General features: G+C 58.7%; 2 protein-coding genes across 3 annotated transcripts; one reads left to right on the top strand and one right to left on the bottom strand.

Annotated features, from left to right (window-relative positions):
• The first annotated feature begins 2129 nt into the window (after positions 1 to 2129).
• Positions 2130 to 3345, top strand: NDUFAF3 (NADH:ubiquinone oxidoreductase complex assembly factor 3). The gene is made up of 5 exons (XM_068694599.1): positions 2130 to 2266; positions 2362 to 2554; positions 2680 to 2746; positions 2845 to 2945; positions 3049 to 3345. The coding sequence occupies exons 1-5, from the start codon at positions 2211 to 2213 to the stop codon at positions 3142 to 3144; spliced, it is 513 nt and encodes a 170-aa protein (XP_068550700.1). The 5' UTR covers positions 2130 to 2210; the 3' UTR covers positions 3145 to 3345.
• A 1383-nt stretch (positions 3346 to 4728) lies between these two features.
• IMPDH2 (inosine monophosphate dehydrogenase 2) lies at positions 4729 to 16561 on the bottom strand. 2 transcript variants are annotated; one of them, XM_068694580.1, is made up of 15 exons: positions 16400 to 16561; positions 16205 to 16253; positions 15990 to 16091; positions 15778 to 15852; positions 15180 to 15386; positions 13011 to 13098; positions 11561 to 11760; positions 10458 to 10548; positions 9725 to 9820; positions 8334 to 8405; positions 6055 to 6198; positions 5747 to 5891; positions 5519 to 5662; positions 5103 to 5186; positions 4729 to 4987 (listed from the first exon to the last, which is right to left on the bottom strand). In XM_068694580.1, the coding sequence occupies exons 1-15, from the start codon at positions 16495 to 16497 to the stop codon at positions 4966 to 4968; spliced, it is 1617 nt and encodes a 538-aa protein (XP_068550681.1). In that variant the 5' UTR covers positions 16498 to 16561; the 3' UTR covers positions 4729 to 4965. The 2 variants fall into 2 exon arrangements, with proteins under 2 accessions (XP_068550681.1, XP_068550682.1); XM_068694581.1 differs by lacking the exon at positions 8334 to 8405.
• Positions 16562 to 20831: the final 4270 nt, after the last annotated feature.

Here is a 20831-nt window from a genome sequence, read left to right on the forward strand (position 1 = left end):
CTCCATCACCAGAGCACCGGGGGGGGGGGCCCAGCACATGGCAGCGCCGTCCTTGCGCAGCTCCTTGCAGCAGAGGAAAAGGGCTCCTGTGCTCACTGTGCGGCCCAGGGGGGCTCTCAGAGGTGCCGAAAGAGCTTTGGACAGACACGACATCCCCGATGGCTCTCTGGCTGCGCGCTCAGCGGGAGTGATCGTGTCATTCCAAAGCCGTCTCTCTCTGGGGGCTGGATCCTGCCCGAGCACCGCTCACCCCGTGCTGGCACACGGCCTCCTGCCGCCTGTCGACACCCCGGGGTCAGGGAGAGCCCCGCACAGGCTGGCGGTGGCACGAGGCTCATGCAGCATCTCGGGACCCACGCGCCCCAAAGCAGGTGGCCACGTCCGTGCTATGGCCAGGAGCTGGAGGCCACCACTCGGCACGCTGGCCCCAGGAAGCGAGCCGCTATCTTTACCCATCAAGAGCACGAGCCCACCGGAGAGCCCCTGGTGCACGGGGCTGAGCCACGAGGCTGGCTGGGATGCCCCATCGCACCTCCCTGCTCCCCTCACGGCCCCACACAGGGGTTAGAGCAGGGTGAGCGGTGTGAGGACGGCGGGTGCACGGCGGTGGCGGCTGAGGCAGAGGCGGGAGCGCGGGTAACGAAATCCCAGGGCAGCTGGGCGCAGCGGGGACAGCTGCTTTTGGGATTCCGTTGCCCGCGCCGGCGCCGAGGAAGGACGGGCATGGGGGGCCACCGCCCTGCACCCGGCTCAACCGGGCCGAGGGGGAGAAGGGCGACTTACCGCCAGGGTGGAGGAGCCGCACGGGGGCCATGGCTGGGCCGGTTGTGTCTGGGGGTGCCGGGAGAGGTTGTGCCGGGGTTGTGTCGTTGCTCCCCCCTCACCGCGGGCCAAGTGCCAAGGGGAGGGCCACGAGGAAACGGCTCCGAACAAAGCCCCGGTGGGGCAGGAGCATCTGGTGCCACCGGAGCAGCCCTCAGCAAGGCCCGGAAACCTGAGCCGGCCCCGAGGGAGGGCACCCGCCTCGGCACCTGTGCTGGGGGTGCCGGAGACGGGCACAGCGCGGCCCCCCCGCTGCCACCAGCCCCGTGTCACCCGGCCCTGGCAAGGAGCCCCTTGGGCACCCGGGGAAATGAAAACGTCCCCTGCCCTGCGGGGAATCCCGACGGCTCCCCTACCCCGTAGCAGGTCCCGGTGTGCTGGCGGGAGCGGTTCCATGACCGACACCGGGGGCTTCCCGTTACTCCCGGCCCTGGCTCCGGCCCCAGGCAGGTGGCACAGGGAGGGGGCTACGGCTCCGTCCTGGCCCCCCACCACCGTGCCCCCAGCTCCCCTCTGAGCACAGCACAGACGGGGAAACGGGAACTGGGGAGGCCACAGCAGCACGGCGAGGCTACCGGGGCTCCACCGTGCCACGGGGCGACACCGGGGCTGCCCACCCCGCACCGGGGGCATCGCCCCCAGCCCCACAGAGCAGCGGGAGCCCGGTGGGCACTGCCAGCACCGCCCGGTGCCCACTGCTCCGGGGCTGAGCGCCCCTCTCTCAGCGGGACAGCCCCGGGGCCGGCTCCCCACGGCCCCCCACGGGGCTCCGCGCCCCCCGGTCCCCTCCCGAGCCCCCCGGTGCAGGGCGGCCGAGCCCCCCCGTCCCCTTCCCGGTGCGGCACGGCGCTGCCCGCCGCCGCTCACCTCCACCCGCCGGGCACCCGCGGCTCCGGTGACCTCCCCGGTGGCTCGGGGCCGTGGGGACCCCCCCCCCGGGGCAGGGCCGGGGCAGAGCGGGGAGCCCCGCAGGCAGCGCTCCGCCGCCGTGCCGCCCGCTTCCCCTTCCCCGCCGCTGCCGGTTTCGGTTTTGCTCCGGAGCCGGGGCCAAAGCCCGCCCCGGGCGGACCCGGAGCCAGCGGAGCCGCCCGCTCCGGGAGTCCCCGGCTTTAGCCCCGCTAACGGGACCCCCGTTATCCCCCCCCCCCCGGTGTCCCCCCGGTGTCCCCGCCACCCCGACCCCTCCCCACGGGTGCCGGTGTCACGGGCTGGGTGTGAGGGGGCGAGAAGCGATGGTGGCGGTGGTGTTTTTTTTTGGGGGGGCGAACACCCCCACACGGCCCCGAGCCCACCGGGGGCGCCCCTCGTGGGGACCGGGCGGGATATGGGGGGGGGGGGGGGGGCACCGGGAGGGGCGGGGCTGCACCCGCGGCCCCGGCGGCCACAAAATGGCGGCGGCGGCGCTGAGGCGGCTGGGCCGGGAGGGAGCGGGGCTGGCGGCACGGTGCGGGCTGGGGGGACCTGAGAGGGACCGGGGGGGCTCGGTGGGGGTCCGGGGGGTTTCCACGCCGGTACTGAGGCAGCCCCGGTTCCCCGCAGGGCGCCGTGGCGCGGTTACCGGCTGATCCCGGCGGACGACGAGCTGTACCAGCGGACGCGGGTGACGGTGCTGAAGCCCGAGAGCCCCGGCAGCGCCTTCATCGAGGGCTACAGCCCCCGCGGCTTCACCATCAGCGGCAGCGTGGTGGTGGGGCCCTGCGCCGTGCTGCCCCGCACCATCCTGCAGTGGAACGTGAGTGTGGGACGGGACCGGGACCGGGACCGGGAATGGGGTCGGTACCGGGACCGGGAATGGGGTCGGGACGGTGCCGGGGTCGGTCCCGAGCCGCCCCGTCCAGCCCCGTGCTATCCCCGCAGGTCGGCTCGTGGCAGGACATCTCCTTCCAGAGCCTGGCGCTGTTCCGCCTGCTGGAGCCCCCGGTTGGTACGTGAGGAACCGGTACCCTCAGGGGAAGGTGTTGGGGGGCTCGGGGGGGGCCACGCCAGCCCCCATCCGTCTGCCCCCGCCGTGTCCCGTTGCAGAGGTGCTGGTGCTGGGTACCGGGGACAGGGTGGAGCGGCTCCATCCCGCGGTGCTGAAGCAGATGCGGGCGTGCGGGATCGCCGTGGAGGTGCAGGACACGGTGAGGGGGACGTGGGGGTATCCCGGGGGGGCAGGTGGGCTGCAGGGAGGGGGTCGTGGCCCCTTCACCCTCCTGACCTTCTTCATCCTCTTTCCTCTCCCAGCCCAACGCCTGCGCCACCTTCAACTTCCTATCGACCGAAGGGCGCCTCGTAGCCGCCGGGCTCATCCCCCCGCGGGGCACCTACAAGGAGGGTTAGGTGCTGCCTGCCTCCGCCATGGACTGAGCGCCTCGTCCCTCGCCTGCCAGGCACGCAGGGGCTGCTGCGCTCCCCCCATCGCTGCTCCCGAGGGAGAAACGCTGCGGGAGGAACTGGAGGGTGTGGGGAGAGGTCGGGGCTGCACAGCCCCCGGCACCCTGGGGGGCTCCCCCAGGAGAATACACACAGAGTGGAAGTACAGAGCGCTTGTCTGGTGGTTAATGCACGGCAGAGCCACGTGTGCCTGCTGCCAGCAGTGCTGTTGGTGCAAGCACAGGCCTGCGGCGCTGCCCAGCGGTGTCCCCAGCCTGCCCGAGGCTCTGCTGTGGGGTTTTGTGTTTGTGGGGTCCCTGGAGAGCCCCAAGCTGCTGTGGGTTACCCGCAGTGCTTGCACTCCCTCTCCATGTGGGCTGGAACAGCTCAAGCAAAGGATAAGGAGCAGAGCACGGAGGGGATGCTGCTGCAGTCCCTGGCCTTCAGTCAGGCCCTGGCTTAGCTTTGCTCAGCGAGCTGGCTGTGCTAATTAGTGTTTGCCACTGATATGATTAGTTTGTAATTCAAGGCTCTGCTTTTAGCAAGTGCAAATCTAATTTGACACTGCTGTTCTACAGAGCTTTTTCTGAGGCACTGTTAGAGCCACAAAGCACGGGTGGTAAATCCGAACTTGTCAGGAAGAGGCATGTTTGCACTGGGGGGGGGACTGCTACAGGTGTGAAATACCTTTGGCAGCTGGTGCTGCAAGCTAACCTGGGCAGGCAGGAGTGGTTTGATGGGCAGTCATGCAGAAAAACAAACCTCCCAGCGGTTATGGGCCCACAAGTTGTTGTTTGGTTGGGAGCCTGTGTTTGAGTTCAGTGTCCATGTGCCTGCCAGCAAACACCCACGGCGTGCCCCTGCCAGAGCCCTGATTGCCAACAGGTTCCTGGGGCAGGACCGTGCCCCCAGCACGGGGTTGGTGCGGGGCTGGGTGGTGCAGGGGTGGGAGATGTTAGGGGATGTTTAGGGGAGGACACGATGACGAGGAGCGCCCAGCCTGGGAAAACACAGCTCTGAAGGGCCCATGGGTGCAGGTGTGTGTCTGCACACTTACACAAGCACCTACACGTCGCTGCACCAGCCAGAGCAGGGCCTGCAGCAGTTTGGCAGCTCCCAGCAGCGGTTAAAGGCCCCGTGACAACCCTTTCTTTTCCTGCCCAGGGGCCACCCCTTTCCTGCTCTCAGCCAGGCTGGTTTGTGAATGCCCCGAGCTGCGATAACCATTCAGCCTTATCAAGGCACTGTCCTTTCTTGAGTTTCCCCTCAGTGCCCCTGTGGGGACGTCAGCTCCCCTTAGTGGCTTGGAGGGAGATTCCTGACTTCTCAGTGACACCTCAGCAAAGCCCCCTGGAGCTGTGACGGTGCCTGGAGGCACACAAATACATTTATTTTTTTAATACTTCTGAACTCAGAGCACTTCCTGCCTTTTCACTCACACTGCTCCTCCACCCTTGAGGGTGCAGGATGGGAAGGACGGCACCAGCGAAGGCAAATCTGCAAGGGCCATACAGAGGGGAGGGCTGGCTTGGGCTCTGGACACACACCCACTGCACATCTTTTCCTCTTTTATTGTAAAACACGGCCAACACGTGCAAGGCTCCAGCCACCAGCCCAGCAGCACTGTTCCTAGGTAGGTGGTGGAGCCTTGAAGGTGATGATGAAGCAGCCAACAGACACAGGGAGCTCCGGGCAGCCCACAAGAATGGCACCTCTGCAGCACGAGCAGCTCCCACGCGGGGTGGCACAGGGCTGGGTGGCACAATGACGGACACAAAGGGGCCTCCTTCAGAAGAGGCGCTTCTCGTACCTGCGAGGACAGCAGCAAACCAGAGAGACCTTTTACCGACCTGAAAGGGCCAGAAGGGCAGCTAGGAACACGAGGTGCTGAGGGCTGAGCACTGGCCCCGGGCAGAGGCACTTACGAATGGAGGCCGTGAACCCCTCCTTCCACCTGGGCAGACGTCGTCCTCTTCTCAAACTTCAGCTCTCCCGAGTACATCATGGCTCTGAGGAGGAAGCACAGCCAGTCAGGTGCCAGAGTCCAGAGAAAAGCAGCTCTGACACCTTCTGCTGGAGCAGCTGGGACTAGGCAGGCACTGCTTCCTCCAGCTGGGGCCAGAAGGATCGTTGTGGTGCCCCTGAGAGCCAGGCAGAGCGAGGTACCACCACATTTGGGGCCCAGCCCACAGAACGTGCCACAGGAGACCACGCTCCTGCAGCTCTGGAGCTGGCAAGTGTACCAGGCAGAACGCCCTGCAGCGTGGGCACAGCCCACAGAGACCCCCCAGGGCAGCACCGTGTCCCGACCAGGGACAAGCAAGCGAGGGGAAGCACTCACCGGACTTGGGTCAGGCTCTTGGCACCGATATCCTGGCAGGAATGCTGGATCCCAGCAATCAGGTACGGAATGAACTTGTGGATAGAGCCCTTATCCTGCACCGCGCCAGAGACCCCCTGGGCCACTTTGATTTTGTCTGTCTCGCTGCACGGGAGCAAAATGGAGAAAGTCTGTGAAGCAGATGGGCCCCAAAAGCTTGCTCTGCTGCCCCAAAGCACCATCGCTCACCTGAAATAGCGGTTCTGGCTGCCCAGGTTCTTGTCCATGGCATCCAGCGAGCCCATGCCGCGGTATTTCTTCAGCCGAATCCCATCCGAGAAGAAGTACTCGCCCGGGGCCTCCGTGGTGGCAGCCAGCAGTGAGCCCATCATCACTAGTGCAAGGGATCACCAAGAGCAGCGTGTCAGCAGCAGGAGGGCCCCCAAACCCTCGAGGTGACGGGCACAGCTCCAAAACTGTCAGGTGTGCACCCTCGTGCCCAGTCGAGTGCCGTGCAGAGCCCATGCTGGGGGGCTGCCCACGTGCTGGGTGCTCACCTGTGGAGGCCCCAAGAGCGAGGGCCTTGGCTATGTGCCCCACCGTCTGGATCCCTCCGTCTGCAATCACGGGGACGCCGAACCTCCTGGCGTACTCGGACACCTTGTACACCGCTGTGGCCTGGGGGCGGCCGCACGCCAGCACTACAGGTGGGGAGAGAGCAGAAAAAGGGGGCTCGGTGCCGTGCAGCAGCGTGTCCCCACCCCAGCAGGCCCTTCAGGCTTGCAGCACACACATGCTCCAGCACTCAGGAACGCACAAATCCCCCGAGGAGCTCCAAGGGCTGTGGTGACCTGGGCTCTGGGGTCTTCGGGGTAACACTGGGAGCAAGCCAGGACTCCCAGCTCCTCCCAGTCAGGCAGGGAGCTGGAGTAGGAAGCGGGGCAGACTCTGAAAGCCCCTCTCCAGAGCACCCCATGGCACGTCCCGCCTCTCACCCCTCCTCCTAGCAGTGCCAGCCCTTCGCTGTGTGCCAGCAGCTGCCCGGTGCGCCCTGGCACGGCGAGGCAGCTGGCTGGGAGAGAGCTGATATGTGTATATACCCGTACACGTGTTTGCATATAGATATAGATAATCTGCACGCACACACACAAACACACATGCAGCAGTGGAAAAGGCAACGGGCAGGATGATTAGACGGCGTACGGGGAATCATTTTTGTTCCTGCCTCGCGAGGCAATGATCATTTGGTGGAGTTTAGCTGCCCCACGGGAGGGAGTTCGTTAGCTCCACATTTACCTGCTCTTCCCAGTCGCTAGCAGTTAGAGGCTTTCCACTGAGCATGGAAGGCTTGAGGGAAAACCAGCACAGGGCATGTCTTGTAACACGTTTGTCAGCTGCAGGCATGCAAGTATGCTGAGACAAGCTGCTCTCGTGGAGACTTCCCTTCCCCACAATTAACTGGAAGCCTTTTCTTCAGTCACAGTTAGTCTGATACAGCGGATAAGATTACGGACATGCAGGATTAGTACTTCAGAGTGCAGACTCCAGGTGTGGTTTAGCCTGCTGGCAGCAGCACTGGCAGCGCACATCCCTGACACGTTTGCCAAGGCCAAGAGGCTGCGATTGCTCCCTTCCCAGAGCTCAGCAGCAAGTGCTGAGAGAGGGAAGGCAGGCAGAGATCATGAAAGAAATGGTTTTAATCGAACAAAACTGCATCAAGCCAGGTCTCAGCCAGCCAGGGAGTGTCTGCCAGGTACAAGATGAATGGCGTTAGGCTTAAAGAGATGGTCTCACTTGGTACCACGCTGCTAAAGGCCACGTTGGGGCTGCAAAATGCTGCAAAGAAAGAGCTCTGTGGAGAGAAGGAAGTGATTCGGGAGGGTCTGAAGCCTGGGGTCTACGCGACTGTGCCATAGACGGAACCAGGAGACGGAGCCTGCGGAAACCTCACGACAGCCACCACTGAGACCAGCCCTTTAAGGAACTGCTTGGCTCGGGGCCCCTGGGAGCATCACGCTGCTCTGGCTGTCCCAGGGCCCAGCGCCACAGCTTCTAAGTGCAGGCTTCCAAAGCAGGGTTCAGAGCACGCACACACCAAGTAGTGGGAGTGAGGGTTTGTCTTTTTTAGCCTATTTGCAAAGGGTGGCCCTACAAGATCAACCGCTGGAGAAAACCTTCCAGGATCTGTAACAGAAACCCCGTTCCCTCTGAGGTGCTTCAGAACAGGGAGGAAGGGCAAAAAACAAGGGTCACCTTCAGCGTCTGCTCAGGCAGCACGAGGGAAGTGCCGAGCAGACAGAGCTGCACCCTGTGCTCGGGGGGGGGAGCCTTTCTCTCCCTGTAAGGATCAGGCATCAGCAGGGAAAGATGTGGTCCTGGTATGCAGCTGCCAAGCTGGCCATGGGCAGTCCCTTTGTGACCCCAGGGGAGCCAGGTCCAGGCAGAGCTCAGCCAGTGCACAACTTCCCCACAGCTGGGGCCAGATCTGGAGGAGGCTCGAGGACTGCTTGGGGATTGTCTCCTGGTGCTGGATCAGCAGGTGCGTGCCCAGCTAGAGAGCCAGCAGGTGCTGCCAGGAGGCTCCTGAACTGGATTTTGGAGTGGAGGGTGGCCAGGCCTGAACGCCATCAGTTTTGACAGCTGGGACCCTGCTTTAGGAATTCGGAAAGGCTTCTCAGCTTCAATTTCAGATTCAAAACCAGTATCCAAAGCCACAAAACCCCAAGTGCATCTACAGCTAAATTATTCTCAAACAAGCAGTAGGGCCATGTGCAGCCAAATCAGGGTCCTGCTTCAAGACACGTAATTAGGGTTGGGAACAGGGCAAGTGACTTACTATAGGTGCCCGTGACAGTAGAAGGGCATTTGGGGCTGTGGGACTTTAGGTCTGGAGGGATCTTTGGAGCAGCTAAACAAAAACAAACACACACATTTTAGAGACAGAAGAACAGCAGCAGAACAAAGGACCCCAGCAGTGACCTGCGACTAGGCAGAGCATACGGTGTGGGACAGAGCTGACCTCGCAGACCCTTCCTAGCCCGAGCCAAGCCACAGCCAGTCCCAAGGCAGCCAGGCCCGGCTGTGCGCAGCGCATGCTCGCCCTGCCCCAGCAGCCATCCAGAGAAATAACCCACTAACCCCAAGAACCAAAGCTCTTGTCCTAAAGAGGGCCAAAAAACCCGGGGAGCTGTGGTTAAGGGTTTTGCAACCCCATCTGCTGTGGGGTGCCACGTTCTAGCTGTGCTCTGCTCCTTCCCCCAGGCCAGCACCCAGCCCTACCTCCTGTGGCACCCTCTGGAGACGTTCACCGTGCTGCAGAGCAGAGCACGCCTCTGCCTCGGGGCCAGAGCAGGACGTGAGCACCCTGGTTCTGCTCCTGCCGTGGAGGCATCGCTCTGATGCCGGCTGGGAGGCGGCCAAGGGCACCGCAGCCTCCCCGTAGAGGTCACCTGGAGCAGCCTGCCCTGGCTGGGAACCCCCCGCAGCAGGCAAAGCAAGAGCACAGCCCAGGCCCAGGGCTGCTCCACGGCTCCACGCTGCAACCAGGGGAGCACTAACACAGCGCCTTCACCCGTCGGCCACCCTCTTGCTGCCTCCTGTGGCAAAGACCAAGGTGTTCGCACCTCACACTGCCCCCTCTGCCCCTCCTCACCTGCCAGGCTCAGAACATGAGGACTCAGAGCAGCCCTCCTGCAGGCCCTGGGGACACTCTCTCTGCCTCTTAGCTAAGGGCGGCACTGCCTCTGCCCAGCACAAGCTCCAGCTAACCGCAGAGACAACGGCCAGAAACCCCGTTCCAGCCTGGAAGTCGCAGAAAGGCATCGAGCCCAGCAGACAATACTCAAGCACCACGCACACTACTGCCAGGGGGAAGGAGAGCAGAGGGCCTGGTGCATTAAACCCGTCCCCACGGCTGCTTTTGGGGACGGAGAGCTCACGCAGAGCCCTCCCCACCCTGAGGCAGCGGCTCCTGCCGGGCAAAGCCACACGTGCCACACCTGCTCTACCCAGTGCGGGTCAGTACTGGGAAATGCCTTTGCTGCTGCTGCCACCCCAAAGGTTTGAGCCCAGGGATGTGCGTCCTGGACAAAGGGGCAGGAGCCGGCCTGCTGTTAGACGCTGCCGTCGCAGCGGGAGAAGTCTGTCCGGGCTGGGCTGCTTTTCAGCAGAGTACCTCTACGGAACGGATGTCTTCAGCCTATGTGGGAGACAGCCGATCCCTCTCACCTTCCTGCGTGATGCAGATGGAGCCACTGCCCATCCCGACCCTCAGGGCATCGACCCCTGCGTCAATGAGGTTCTTGGCCTGAGCAGCGGTCACAACTGTGGGGAGCAGAAACCGGTTGGAAGAGAGACAAACGGATCCGTGCACGACACCGCTCTGCCCTGGTGCTCACCCCCACGGCTGCACACCCCCCCCTACACCAGCTGTGTGCCCGTGCCAGAGCCAGGGCTGCCTGTCCCCTGCCTCCCCGCCTCTCTGCAAAAGCAGCAGTCGAGTTCTGTCCCAGCTGCCCCCGTTAGATGGGATGACAGCGGCTTGTCAGGCTACCTCATACCCAAAGGCTGAGGGAGCTGGGGGCACCACCTGGTGCCAAACACCCTTGAGGCAGGGAACGTTTCCATTAGATCTCTGCAGACAGCAATATTCAGTATTATTACCCCAAATTTTAAATTGGTGTGTAGAAGAGGCTAAAGTATAGGCTCTTAACTAGAGGCTACCAAGCAGTGTAGCACACTGTGCTGCAGAATGAAGGTTTCAAAATATTTGCAGCAGTGGCAGCAGCAGGGTACTGCCCTGTATCTTCAGAGTGGTCTTCCTCTGTCCCCCAAGCCAGACGACACCATTTTAAGTTCAGACATTTACCGACTGGCTCATTTCATTCACGTCCCTGCAGCACCCTCTATGCCTAAGCAGCAAACATACTCCAGAAATGGGAAGTCTTCAACACATGCCTACCATTTCCTCCAATAACTTGTAGGTTGGGGTACTTCTCCTTAATGTATTTAATCATGTTGATCTGGAAGATGGAGTTCCCCTGAGAGGAATCCTGCAACAGAAAGAAACCCAATTTCAACCAACATTTCTACAAAAGGGTTATAAATGCAGCTCTGGAAGAACCTCAGATCTTTACTTTGCTTTCTGGGATCTCTGCTAAGCTGGCCGAGCAGCCAAATGTAACACCCCAAGCTGAGCACACAACCAGAGGAGAAGCTGCTGTCCAGACAGCAACGTACCTCCCCACGTGAGGCAGTTTTATCATACAGACTTCAGGAGCATCCTGCACTCTAAAATCTTGCAGCTTTCCCACTACCTGCAGTAACAAGCAGCAGGTCTGGCTGCACTACGAACCAGCTGCTCCACCATCAGCCTCGTCTCAAACTGCAGGTGAAACAAAGGCAGGAGGAACGCATCCCCCCTGCCGTGCAGCAGAAACACCAGACGTCGACCACCTAGTGATCTAGCCTAGCGATCGCACCCTGCCAGTCCGCGGTGCCCCAGGCAGTGTCTGTTAAACATTTCCAGCTGCAGCACTGCTCAGCCCTGCCCTCAGAGCAGGCAGATTTGCAAGCCAACAATCGATGAGAAAACAATGTGCAAATACCAGCAGGGACTGCTGTGCCTCAGAGCTTACAGGCCAGAGCGGAGACTGGCAGAGCAGCTCTGGGCTGATGACCCTGAACAACACCAGGCAGAGAAGCAAACAACAACAAACGCTGAACAGTTGAAGGAAAACTGTAAGTCGGACACAGAAAGCTAGTTAGAAACGTCACAGGGTGGCATCAACTGACAGCATTTCTCTTCTCAGCCTTCGGAACTTTGCCACATCCTACATATTCCCTGGAGGCCACACAAATTCCCAGGCAGGAGGAATATGGGGACTCAGACCTGAATGAAACCAAGAGGTCAATAAATGGTCACATTCTAACACTTCTCACTACAGGTCCCTTTGTGACTGCCCTGCTGCTGTCCCACCCTCAGAGGGATTTGTTGGCACGGGATCCCCAGCCCACCCAACTCCTGGGGCCAGCACTGGCTCAGCAGCACCCCTGTGTGCTCACCAGCACCACCGCGTCCACGCCAGCCTGCACCAGGAGGTCCAGCCGGTACTTGTCGTCCTCGTGGGTCCCGATAGCGGCGCCACACAGCAGCTGCTTCTTGGAGTCCTTGGAGGCCAGAGGGTAGTCCCGGTTCTTCTTGAGATCCGTGCGGGCAATTATGGCCACCAGCTCATCGTCCTCATTAACAATTGGCAGCTTGCCTGGAAACAAACAGAGAACATCACCAGGCGTTAGCCCTGGAGCCCAGGAGCATCAGGCAGGCAGGAACTGGTGAGGAGGTGGTGAATCAAAGAGGTGGTATCAAATCTGCTCCTGCCCCCTGGTAATAGGGTTAGCATAACCAACAGTAAGGGAAGCATCCATAACGTGCAAGCAGGCTGCTCTCCTATCACCTTCCCTCCTCCTTTTTCCCCCCTCTGTGGTGCCAGGGTGTGGGGACACCCATTAGCAGGGTAATTAAAGCCATCAGCATTATTAAAGCCCAGGTGCTGGGTTGACACGGTGACACCCACCAGGGAAGGGGATCCGTAATTGCATGGGGGGCACGGGTCTTGTAAAATCAAGCAGCTGCAAGCCCTGAGTGGGACTCGGGCCAGAACTGCTGCTGGATGGCAAAAGCTGCCAGTCCCAAGTGGCCGGGGATGGCTCCACCATCTTCTGCTGCCTCCGAGGAGCAAGGGGATCATGTTCTCAGGCAGAGCCTGAGCCCGGGTTAGGATTATTTTATCGTGTGCTCATTATTAAGAATCTGACCCCATCTGCCAAGGGCCCAGGTGGCTGAAAAATCCGTGTAACTGGGAATAATCCCTGTGAGCGAGAATTCTGGGAATTCTGTGCAACCGTGCTAAGTGCTAGAAATTGTAGATAACAAGCCATGCTGATTGCTGACATTTTTATGCAATAACAACTTTCTAATTATAACCACAACCCTGTGGCCAGCCCTCGTTCTGCCAAGGATCCATAAATGAACCTGCCTGTCCTCACTAGCGGCGGGTGGGGGTGCCAGCAGGCCTGGCTCAGCAAACAAACCGAGGAGCAGGCAGGGCTGGAAGAGGACTCGGTATTTTCACACTTACTGTAGGAAAAGTGCACCTTTGTAATAATTAAATCCACGACACCGTGCTGAAGTCAAACTACCAGCCCCAAACAGAGCTGAAGCCCAAACTGAGCTGAAGCTGGTGCCAGAACTGAAGACGTGTGGCTGGACAGCCAGGCGTTTTTCAGTCCCCAGGCTGCCAAGAATCCCCCAACTTCAAACAGCTTCACGATGAACGCACGTGAACTCTGTACCCTGGCAGAGGGCTGCGGGCACTCTCTCCCCGCTCTCCTTCCCTCGTGTTGGCACGCAGCCCCTCCGTGTTCCACCCCCTCAGGGACACGTGCCCCCTCTCTCCCACTGCTGCTCCGCGCTCCCGCAGCTCTCCGTCGCGTCACAGACGCTCGCAGGTACCTTTTTTACTCCTCTGCAGGATTTCATTTGCTTCTTTCAACATGACGCCAGCTGGGGCCACAACAAGGTCCTCCCGCTTTGTCATAATCTGGTGGGAGGGAGAAGATCAAGTCATACAGACTCCCGCGCACGGATCTGAAAATACCAAACCCCTTTGCCCACGTGAAACGCTCCACAGACAAAGGAGCCCACAGCCCAGCAACACGCCTCCAGACACGCACGGGAACAGCCTCCAATGCTCCGTCCCCGTGCGAGCGGTGGCCAGATGGGATCTGTCACGCTCAGCCCCCAAACCCATCGGTGCAGTGAAGCCAGGAGATGGCAGAGGGCCTCAGCAAGCCGAGGGAGAGCACCCGCAAGCTCTCGGATGACCCTTGGGATGTCACCCAAACAGCCTCCCTTTTAATAGGGCACGGGCATTTAAGGGCTGGAGATGCTTCCAGAGCCCCCTGCTGTTCCGGCAGAAACGCTGCCCCCGGCCCTGTGCTCGCAGCAGCCCCCAGCACAGGGCTCTGGCAGGACTCTGCTCAGAATAGCCCGCTGCTGCTGGGAAGGTCACTGGGGCAGAGGAGCTGCCTGACTCCAAACAAACACGCTCACCCACACTCGCCCTGACAAACAAGCACCAAAACACAGCAGAAAGGCAAAGGGCAACGGCCGCAGCTGGAACACGGGGATATCTGACACGAGATACAGAAAATAGCCTTCACCGTGACACCGAACGTCAGCAGGGTGGCCCAGAAGAGTCCTAGCTCCTGGCTCCATCCTTGGAGACAGCCCCAGGCAACCTGCTCCAGCTGAGGGCGCCTCAGGCAGAGGGGCTGAGGAGGGACCGCGTGGCCCCTTCCCACCCACAGAACTCATGTGTGATGTTTCCATAAAAAGGTACCCAAGAAGGCCAGGCAAAGATAAAAGGGCAGACTGATTGAACCTCAAGGAAGGGGGGTTAGTCACACACAACAGAGAAAAGAGGGGACGTTTTAGTTATTTATACCGTAAGAACAAATATTTTCCATCAGGGAAGACGTTCGCCCTGCCTGCATCCACCCAAAATCCTGCCCCTGACAAAACCCACATCTCAGGAAAAGCCTGGGGAAAAAAAATATCACAGAAATAGCCAGGAGTGCTCCCTGTGTCTGCGGGATCTCCCTGGGCAGGAGAGCTGCGTGTTTAACTGGATGGCAACGCAGGGGGCAGCAAGACCACTGCTGGACCTCATGTGGAGGAAGATCTAGGGGACCCTTCATCCATTTAGCCTCGTCTGGTGACAGAGGCAAACATCAAACCCTAAGAGCAAGCTTCCAGCTCCACGATGCTGAATGACACTCGGGAAGGATGAGAGGAGGTTCTCGTGTGGCTCTGCTGAATGGGTCAGCACCATCGCAAAGAGCCACGCACACTTTTAGAATCTGCTCCTGTTGTAGGGTTTCTGTTAGGGGTATTTATAGGAGATTTCAAACCAAACAAGGATGAGCATGTGATACCAGGTTTGGTCAGCAAGAGCTAAAAATAATCGTGAGTCAAGAGCAGCAGCCGGCCCCGAGGCACCGCTGGTGTAACACGACAGCACGCAGGTGTACGGTTACGCAGCTCGAGTAACAGCACCAGAGCTAACGGGAATCAACACCGCGCTGCACGGCGTGCTCCTGCAACAGGGGAGTTTGGGAAGGCAGCATTATGAAAAGGAAGCCATCAATCTTCAAGTTCAGGGAGTTATTTTAAAAAGCCTGTATGAGACATGAAGGAAAAGGCGATCCAGAAAAGGAGGAGCAGCGCGTGGGGGATTGCTGGGCTCAGCACAGCTGCCGCAGCCCCAGCCCACACCAGACACCACGCGGGACAGCGGCAGCAACACCGGGAACTTGTAAACCAAGGGGCAGCACCAGCTGTGGGGAGGAGGGCTCCCACAGCACTGAGATAACCCCGCAGGAGGAGCTGCACAAACACCAACTGCGCAGCCACGCTCGTCTCTGTGCTGCAGGAGTCACAGAGGGGATGTAAGCGAAGGAGATGCACTCGCCTGGAAGCCCAGAGCAGCCCTGCAGAGCTAACACGGAGCCTGCTACCTCCATCCAGCTGGCACAGCCTCCTCACGGCCACGCACCGGCCCCTCTCCTCGCCACAAGCCTCGCTGCTTCCTACCGTAACGCCCATCCGACAGGTGCTCACCTCGCCCAGAGGCAGGTCGTGCTCCGACTCCTTCAGGAAGTCGATATCTCGGGATGAGATGATGCCAACCAGCTTGCCCCCCATCTTCCCGTTGTCCGTGATAGGAATCCCGCAGAATCCGTGACGAGCTTTCGCTTCGAACACATCTCGCACTCTGTCGTTGGGGCTCAGCACCACGGGGTCTGTGATGAATCCTTGCTCGTATTTCTAAAAAGAAAGATTGAGCAGTGCTGCTGGGCTGAGCACAAGTTGGACATGCACCTGGCAGATCATGGAGGTCTGCAACCACCCCACCAACAGGATGAGACACAGAGCAGCACTGAGGCTCACTCAAGGCTCATTAGATTCCCAGGAGCTCCTGGAATAACCTCCTTGCTGAAATTAAAGGGAATATTCCCCCTCAGCCCTCAAAACCCACGCTGGGCACAGGAAAACGTGCAACAGGCGCAAACGGTTTGCACGTGCAGCCGCACCAGCACCACCCCCATGAAAAAAAACAGAGCCCCCACCCCCCTAACAGCCTCCCCTGGTGGCTGTGGCCCCTCCAGCAGGGCCGTGCCCCCCACCCGGCCGCGGGGAGCCCCCCGTGCCCACTCACCTTCACCTTCCGCACCTCGTTGGCCTGGAACTCGGGGGTGCAGTTGTGGTGGATGAACCCGATTCCCCCGGTGAGCTGCGGGGACACGGAGGTGGCGGTGAGCGGCTGGTGAGGGGGGCATGAGCCCTCCCTGAGGGCACCCCAACAGGGCTGAATCCCTGAGGGGCCCGATGGGGCCAGGCCTTGCCACGAGGTGCCGGGGCAGCACTCACCGCCATGGCGATGGCCATGCCCGCCTCCGTCACCGTGTCCATGGGCGAGGAGACGAGCGGCGTCTTGAGGGTGATCCGCTTGGTCAGCGCCGAGGTCAGGTCCTGTGCGTGTGGAGGGACAAGGGCTGAGCGGCGGCGACCCCAAACCCACAGGATCTCGGCCCAAAAAAGCCTCGTGTGTGTCCCCCCCCACCCCTCCCGGGGCCCGCACTCACCACCTGGTCCGCCGTGAAGTCGATGTAGCCGGGCAGGATGAGGAAATCGCTGCGGGGACGGGACGGGGAGAGACCTCAGCGCCCAGCCCTAAACCCCTTCAGACCCCCCCCCCCAAAACCCCTTCACGCCCCCCCCCAAACCCCCTTTAAACCTCCCCAACCCCCCCGAGCCGCTTCCCCCGGCCCCGTCCCCACTTGTAGGTGAGCCCATCGCCACAGCTGAAGAGCTGCTGCGCCGTCAGCCCGTCGTCGGGCACGTAGCCGGTGCCGCCGCTGATGAGGTAGTCCGCCATGCCGCCCCGCTCCCCGCCGCGCCGCCTGCCCCGCTCCGCCCCGCTCCGCCCCGCTCAGCACCGACGGCGGCCGCCAGGGCTCAGGCGGCACCGCCCCGCTCCCCTCCCCGCCTCCTCCCGCCTTTTCCCCGCCGCCATGGGGCTGTGGGGACGGTGTGGGGACAGGAGGAGGGAAGGGGAGGTTGAGGTGTGGCGCTGAGGGGCGGCAGGGGGGCCCCTCAGCGGGCGCGAGGTGAAGCGATGGAAATTCTGCCTCAGTGTGAGGGGTGCTGTGAGGTGGTGCAGGTTCCTGCTCTGGAAGTAGCCCAAACCTGCCTGTGGATGATCCTCAGAGGTCCCACCAAATCAGGCACCAGCCTCATGGGTGTCCCCTTGCCCAGAGCCACAGCACCGCGCCACACGGATCGGTGATCCCCTGGCAGGGGCTCGGTGCATCCACACATCGCCCTCCTGTCCGTGCCCCCCAGAGAGAAGGGGCAGAGTCCCACCAGAAAGCAGTGATCCCAGGTCCAGCGTGAGGCATTCCCCCTCCTGGCAGATCCATTGGGGCACCAGGAAAGCTTCACGTGCTGTGTGCTCACAGAAACACCTCCAAGAGGTCTCGATACACCAGGGAGCGATCGGCCCCTTCTCCCCCTGCTCTGCTGTGGCAGTCTCTCCAAGGCAATCAATAATGTAAGCCTAAGATGTTCAGGAAATGAAAGAACGGTGTTCCTGTACCTCCACCTGTTTCTTACTGCAGCAGATTAAATCCTTGTCCAACGATCAGCAAGTAGCCTTAAGAACACGTTACTTGTGTCACCCACCCACAGGGCACAGGACAGACCGGGCTGCTCAGGTCTCCTGTGGAGCTCAGAAGCAAACAGCCCCTGTATGCCATGAGGTTAGGCGGTCGGGTTTGATCCTGTAGTTCAGATTAACATATTTTGGTCAGAGTAAAGTTGTCTGAAAGACAATGCAGAGCTTAGAGAGCAACCAGCTAGCTAAGCTTTGGTAGATTCTAACGTTTATATTTACCCAGGGGAACCACACAAGCGAGATGCTTCAGCCCATAGCAGGAGTCTCAAGCAGCTCGTTGGGGCTCACCAGCAGTAATCCGTTCAGAGCAGAGGCTGCAGCTTCCAGAAGTTATGGATGTTTCTGGTCAGACTGTGGCTTTGTTTCCAGCAGGAAAGGAAGGTGCATGTCTAAGTGCAGGGCTGCTCCTTTTGCTACGAGGAAGGAGCAGCATGGGTTCCGATGGCCCTCACGAAACCAAGAGGAGGAGGCCGTTGCTGAGTTGGGAATCAGTGACATTTCAAAGCTAAAGCCAAGAGACTGGTAGGGATCCCATTACTGTGAACGCCAACATCAATGCCATCTCCTTCCTACAGCCATATGTTAATAATGCCTGTCATTAGGGTATGCCCCGAACTGCCCAGGATTTCACTTCTGGTTCCCTGACAGCCTCCTATAAAAGACGGCATCTCACCCTGCTTTTAGGTAATCCCTGGGTCAAGTCTCAGCTGAGAGTTTTCACCTGTCCAGCCCCCCATTTCCCATCGTTTGGGGTTTGCTAGGGCCATGGAGCTAGAAGAAACGCACTGTCCTCCGTAGCAAACACTGTGCCTAGGCTCACACCCCCTGCTGCAGGAACCAGCAAGGACACTGAGAAGCTCTTCCAGGAGGTCAAGCTCAGAGACGCCACCTTCCAAGGAGAACTCTGCCTGCAAGGACACGCACTCGAGTCAGCGTTACCTGCTATGGGATCAGCAGAAGTGGAGGCACTGTGCCAGAGCAAGATCAGTTTAACTGGCCTATAAACCCTTTATTTTAAATAAGGACAGTGCTGTCAAGGTTTCTTAGCCCTACCTAGGAGGCTCACGCTGATCTCAGCTGCGATGCTAGCGCACGGGCACGGCCGTAAATAGGCAAGTTAGCTTCTGTTCCAAAGGAAACACCAGGCAAAGTTTAATGGTTCTCAAACAGACTACAACAAAGGCTGCAGGGAAAAACATTTTATTTCCAAGCAGATTACAAAGAGCAGAGAATATAAGAGTAAAATTAAATTAAAAAAATAGTTGAGTGCATCTCTTTAAAATGATTTGTAGTGTGAGTTACTCACGGGGCAAAGCTACTGGAGAGTTCTGAAGGTCACTTTGCAGGATGCCAATCACATGTGCTGTTTAGATCAGGGTCAACACGGGAGGGACAGACAAGACGTATTTTGCATATAGGCTGCACACTCATTATCAAGCGAGGCTCTGGGCTGCAACTGGACCCTGCCTTTCTGAGACATCCCCTCCACCTTGGTCTCTCCTGCAGTTCCCTCGAGTTCTAGACACAGTTTATTGCTGCTGTAAGTGGGTTCGATCTGCCTCCCCATCCTGATGAGCTCGAACAAGAACAGAGAAGCAGGCAAACTGCTGCTATGCACAGGGTTGTAGAGGGAAAGCGACCGCAGCGCTGAGAGCTGAGCTTCAGCCGCTCAGCGGAAGGGAACCGACAGGTGGGGGACACAGCAACTGCTGCAGAGACTTGGGGCAGCATGTCAGCGAGACTTCTGGAAGAAGATTTGAGATGCTTCTTAAGGTAGGAAGATGCTCGGGTTAGCACTGCCAGCAGTTGAGAAGGGTTTTTCATAGGCATTGGCACCAGTGAGACGGAACAGGCTGAAACGACAGAGTAAGGTACGTTCCCTGGAGTATTTGAGAGGAGCAGCTCCAGCAAGAAGATGGGGAGAGAAGTCCCGTATAGGGTGGAAGACAGTTTATATCCCACTTTAACAGTGATTTAGGAGCCCAAACACTAATCGCAAGTAAGTCACTATTAAAATTGGATAAGAATGCAGTTTGGTTAGACTGTGCAGAGCCAGTTAGTGTCTAGCAGCACTCAGATCAGCAAGAAGATGAGCAACTACAGTATTACGAAGGCCTCCACCCCACGTATGCTCAGAGGGCTCATTTCTACCACTTCTGGAGCTGTTCTTACCACTGTGTAGGAGGCCCGAAGATAGCCTAATTCATTCAGAGTACACCAAAGCAGTTGGTAGCCCTGACGCAGTTGAGAGCAAGACTCTTAATTCCTGCCCTAGGAGCAGCAGCGCAGAAGAGGATTCTTATTTAGGGATCATAACAAGTCTTTTTAATTGGCCCAAGGCAAGATCTACTTCAGACCTTGTCTCCTGCCTGAAACCCAGGAGATCTCTGGGGGTAAAGCAGCCAACAGACGAACGTCCTGTTAAGCTACGCCTAGACTGTTCCCTTCACTCACCGCTCCAGGCAGGAGCGAAGAACCACTCTAGTTTACTGCCTGCTGCTTCAGCCATTACCACATAAAGAAAACGCTTGAACTCTTGAAAGTGAATGAAAATCTAATGGTGCCATAGACAAGTGTGTAAAGGGCTACAAGTTTCTGTAAGAAAGCAATGCTATTAGTGTCAAGAGCGAGGACAACACATGAGTAATGTCAGAGTGTGAGGTGCTTTACAATAGTCGTACTCTGCTTTCTACAGTTCCTTTCATACCACAGAGACAAGATGGGCATAGTTCAAAACCAACAATGCAGGGTCTTCTAGCTTGACTTTTTCAGCTTTAGTTATTTAAAGATTGACGTATTTTCAGCCTGTCTCATACAAGGCAGAGGGCACGGAGGGTTCTCATTTAATATATACACGCATACAAGAGCTAGCAGTTTGGCACTCTCGGAGCCTAGGTGGAATGCCCTTTAAGCAGCATTCAAACAAGCTGGTTATAGGAAAGTGTTAAAAAGCTATTTTACACATTTGACTGGGAACACTTCCCAGAACTTGGATAGCAACCCCAAGCCACAGCACTCGTCTGTGCTACTCTGTGCACATCTTCCTATGAGCCCCTAAAAGGGAGCAGATCCTGTTCTTCACTATCAAAGAACATAGTATTTAAACCATAGAAATACTGTACCTTTTAAACTAGCTCCAGAGAGCCAGACTAGAAGCCAGGCCCAGAAAAATAATCCTTAAATCACAGTATATCGATTGTCTCTAAAAATAGGGAATGAAATTAACACAGTGGACGTTCTGATGAGACGGTACACAACAGCACAGCAGTCCACTTCCAAGTCAGCAAGCTCATCTCCTATGTAGGTCTGAACAACGAGAAAGTAATGGAAACAATTCAGTCTATCAGAACAAAACCAATCGTTAGGAGATCTCCACGGCTACGTGCCAAGTTCCTCCACTCCTAAGTGGTACAGTCCAAGACCAAGGAGAACTCGTCTCCTGCTAGGATTTTAGATCATCCTGCTATTAAGGGTAGTAAGGAGAGTGCACCAGCTGGAATTTTTTAAGGTAATGTAGAATTCTGTTTCTTGGGCAA

This window comes from Anas acuta, chromosome 11, assembly GCF_963932015.1.
Source record: "Anas acuta chromosome 11, bAnaAcu1.1, whole genome shotgun sequence".
In the NCBI taxonomy this organism is placed as follows: domain Eukaryota; kingdom Metazoa; phylum Chordata; class Aves; order Anseriformes; family Anatidae; genus Anas; species Anas acuta.

What these genes read in the sequence shown, in the direction of transcription:
- NDUFAF3 (XM_068694599.1), top strand. Translation starts at nt 2,211, where the DNA reads ATGGCGGCGGCGGCGCTGAGGCGGCTGGGCCGGGAGGGAGCGGGGCTG. An exon ending in CCTGCTGGAGCCCCCGGTTG is followed by an intron (nt 2,747 to 2,844) that starts GTACGTGAGGAA and finishes GTCCCGTTGCAG; the next exon opens with AGGTGCTGGTGCTGGGTACC. An exon ending in CCGTGGAGGTGCAGGACACG is followed by an intron (nt 2,946 to 3,048) that starts GTGAGGGGGACG and finishes TTCCTCTCCCAG; the next exon opens with CCCAACGCCTGCGCCACCTT.
- IMPDH2 (XM_068694580.1), bottom strand. Translation starts at nt 16,497, where the DNA reads ATGGCGGACTACCTCATCAGCGGCGGCACCGGCTACGTGCCCGACGAC. An exon ending in GCGTGGACGCGGTGGTGCTG is followed by an intron (nt 10,549 to 11,560) that starts GTGAGCACACAG and finishes TTTCTGTTGCAG; the next exon opens with GATTCCTCTCAGGGGAACTC. An exon ending in CATCTGCATCACGCAGGAAG is followed by an intron (nt 8,406 to 9,724) that starts GTGAGAGGGATC and finishes GTTTTTGTTTAG; the next exon opens with CTGCTCCAAAGATCCCTCCA.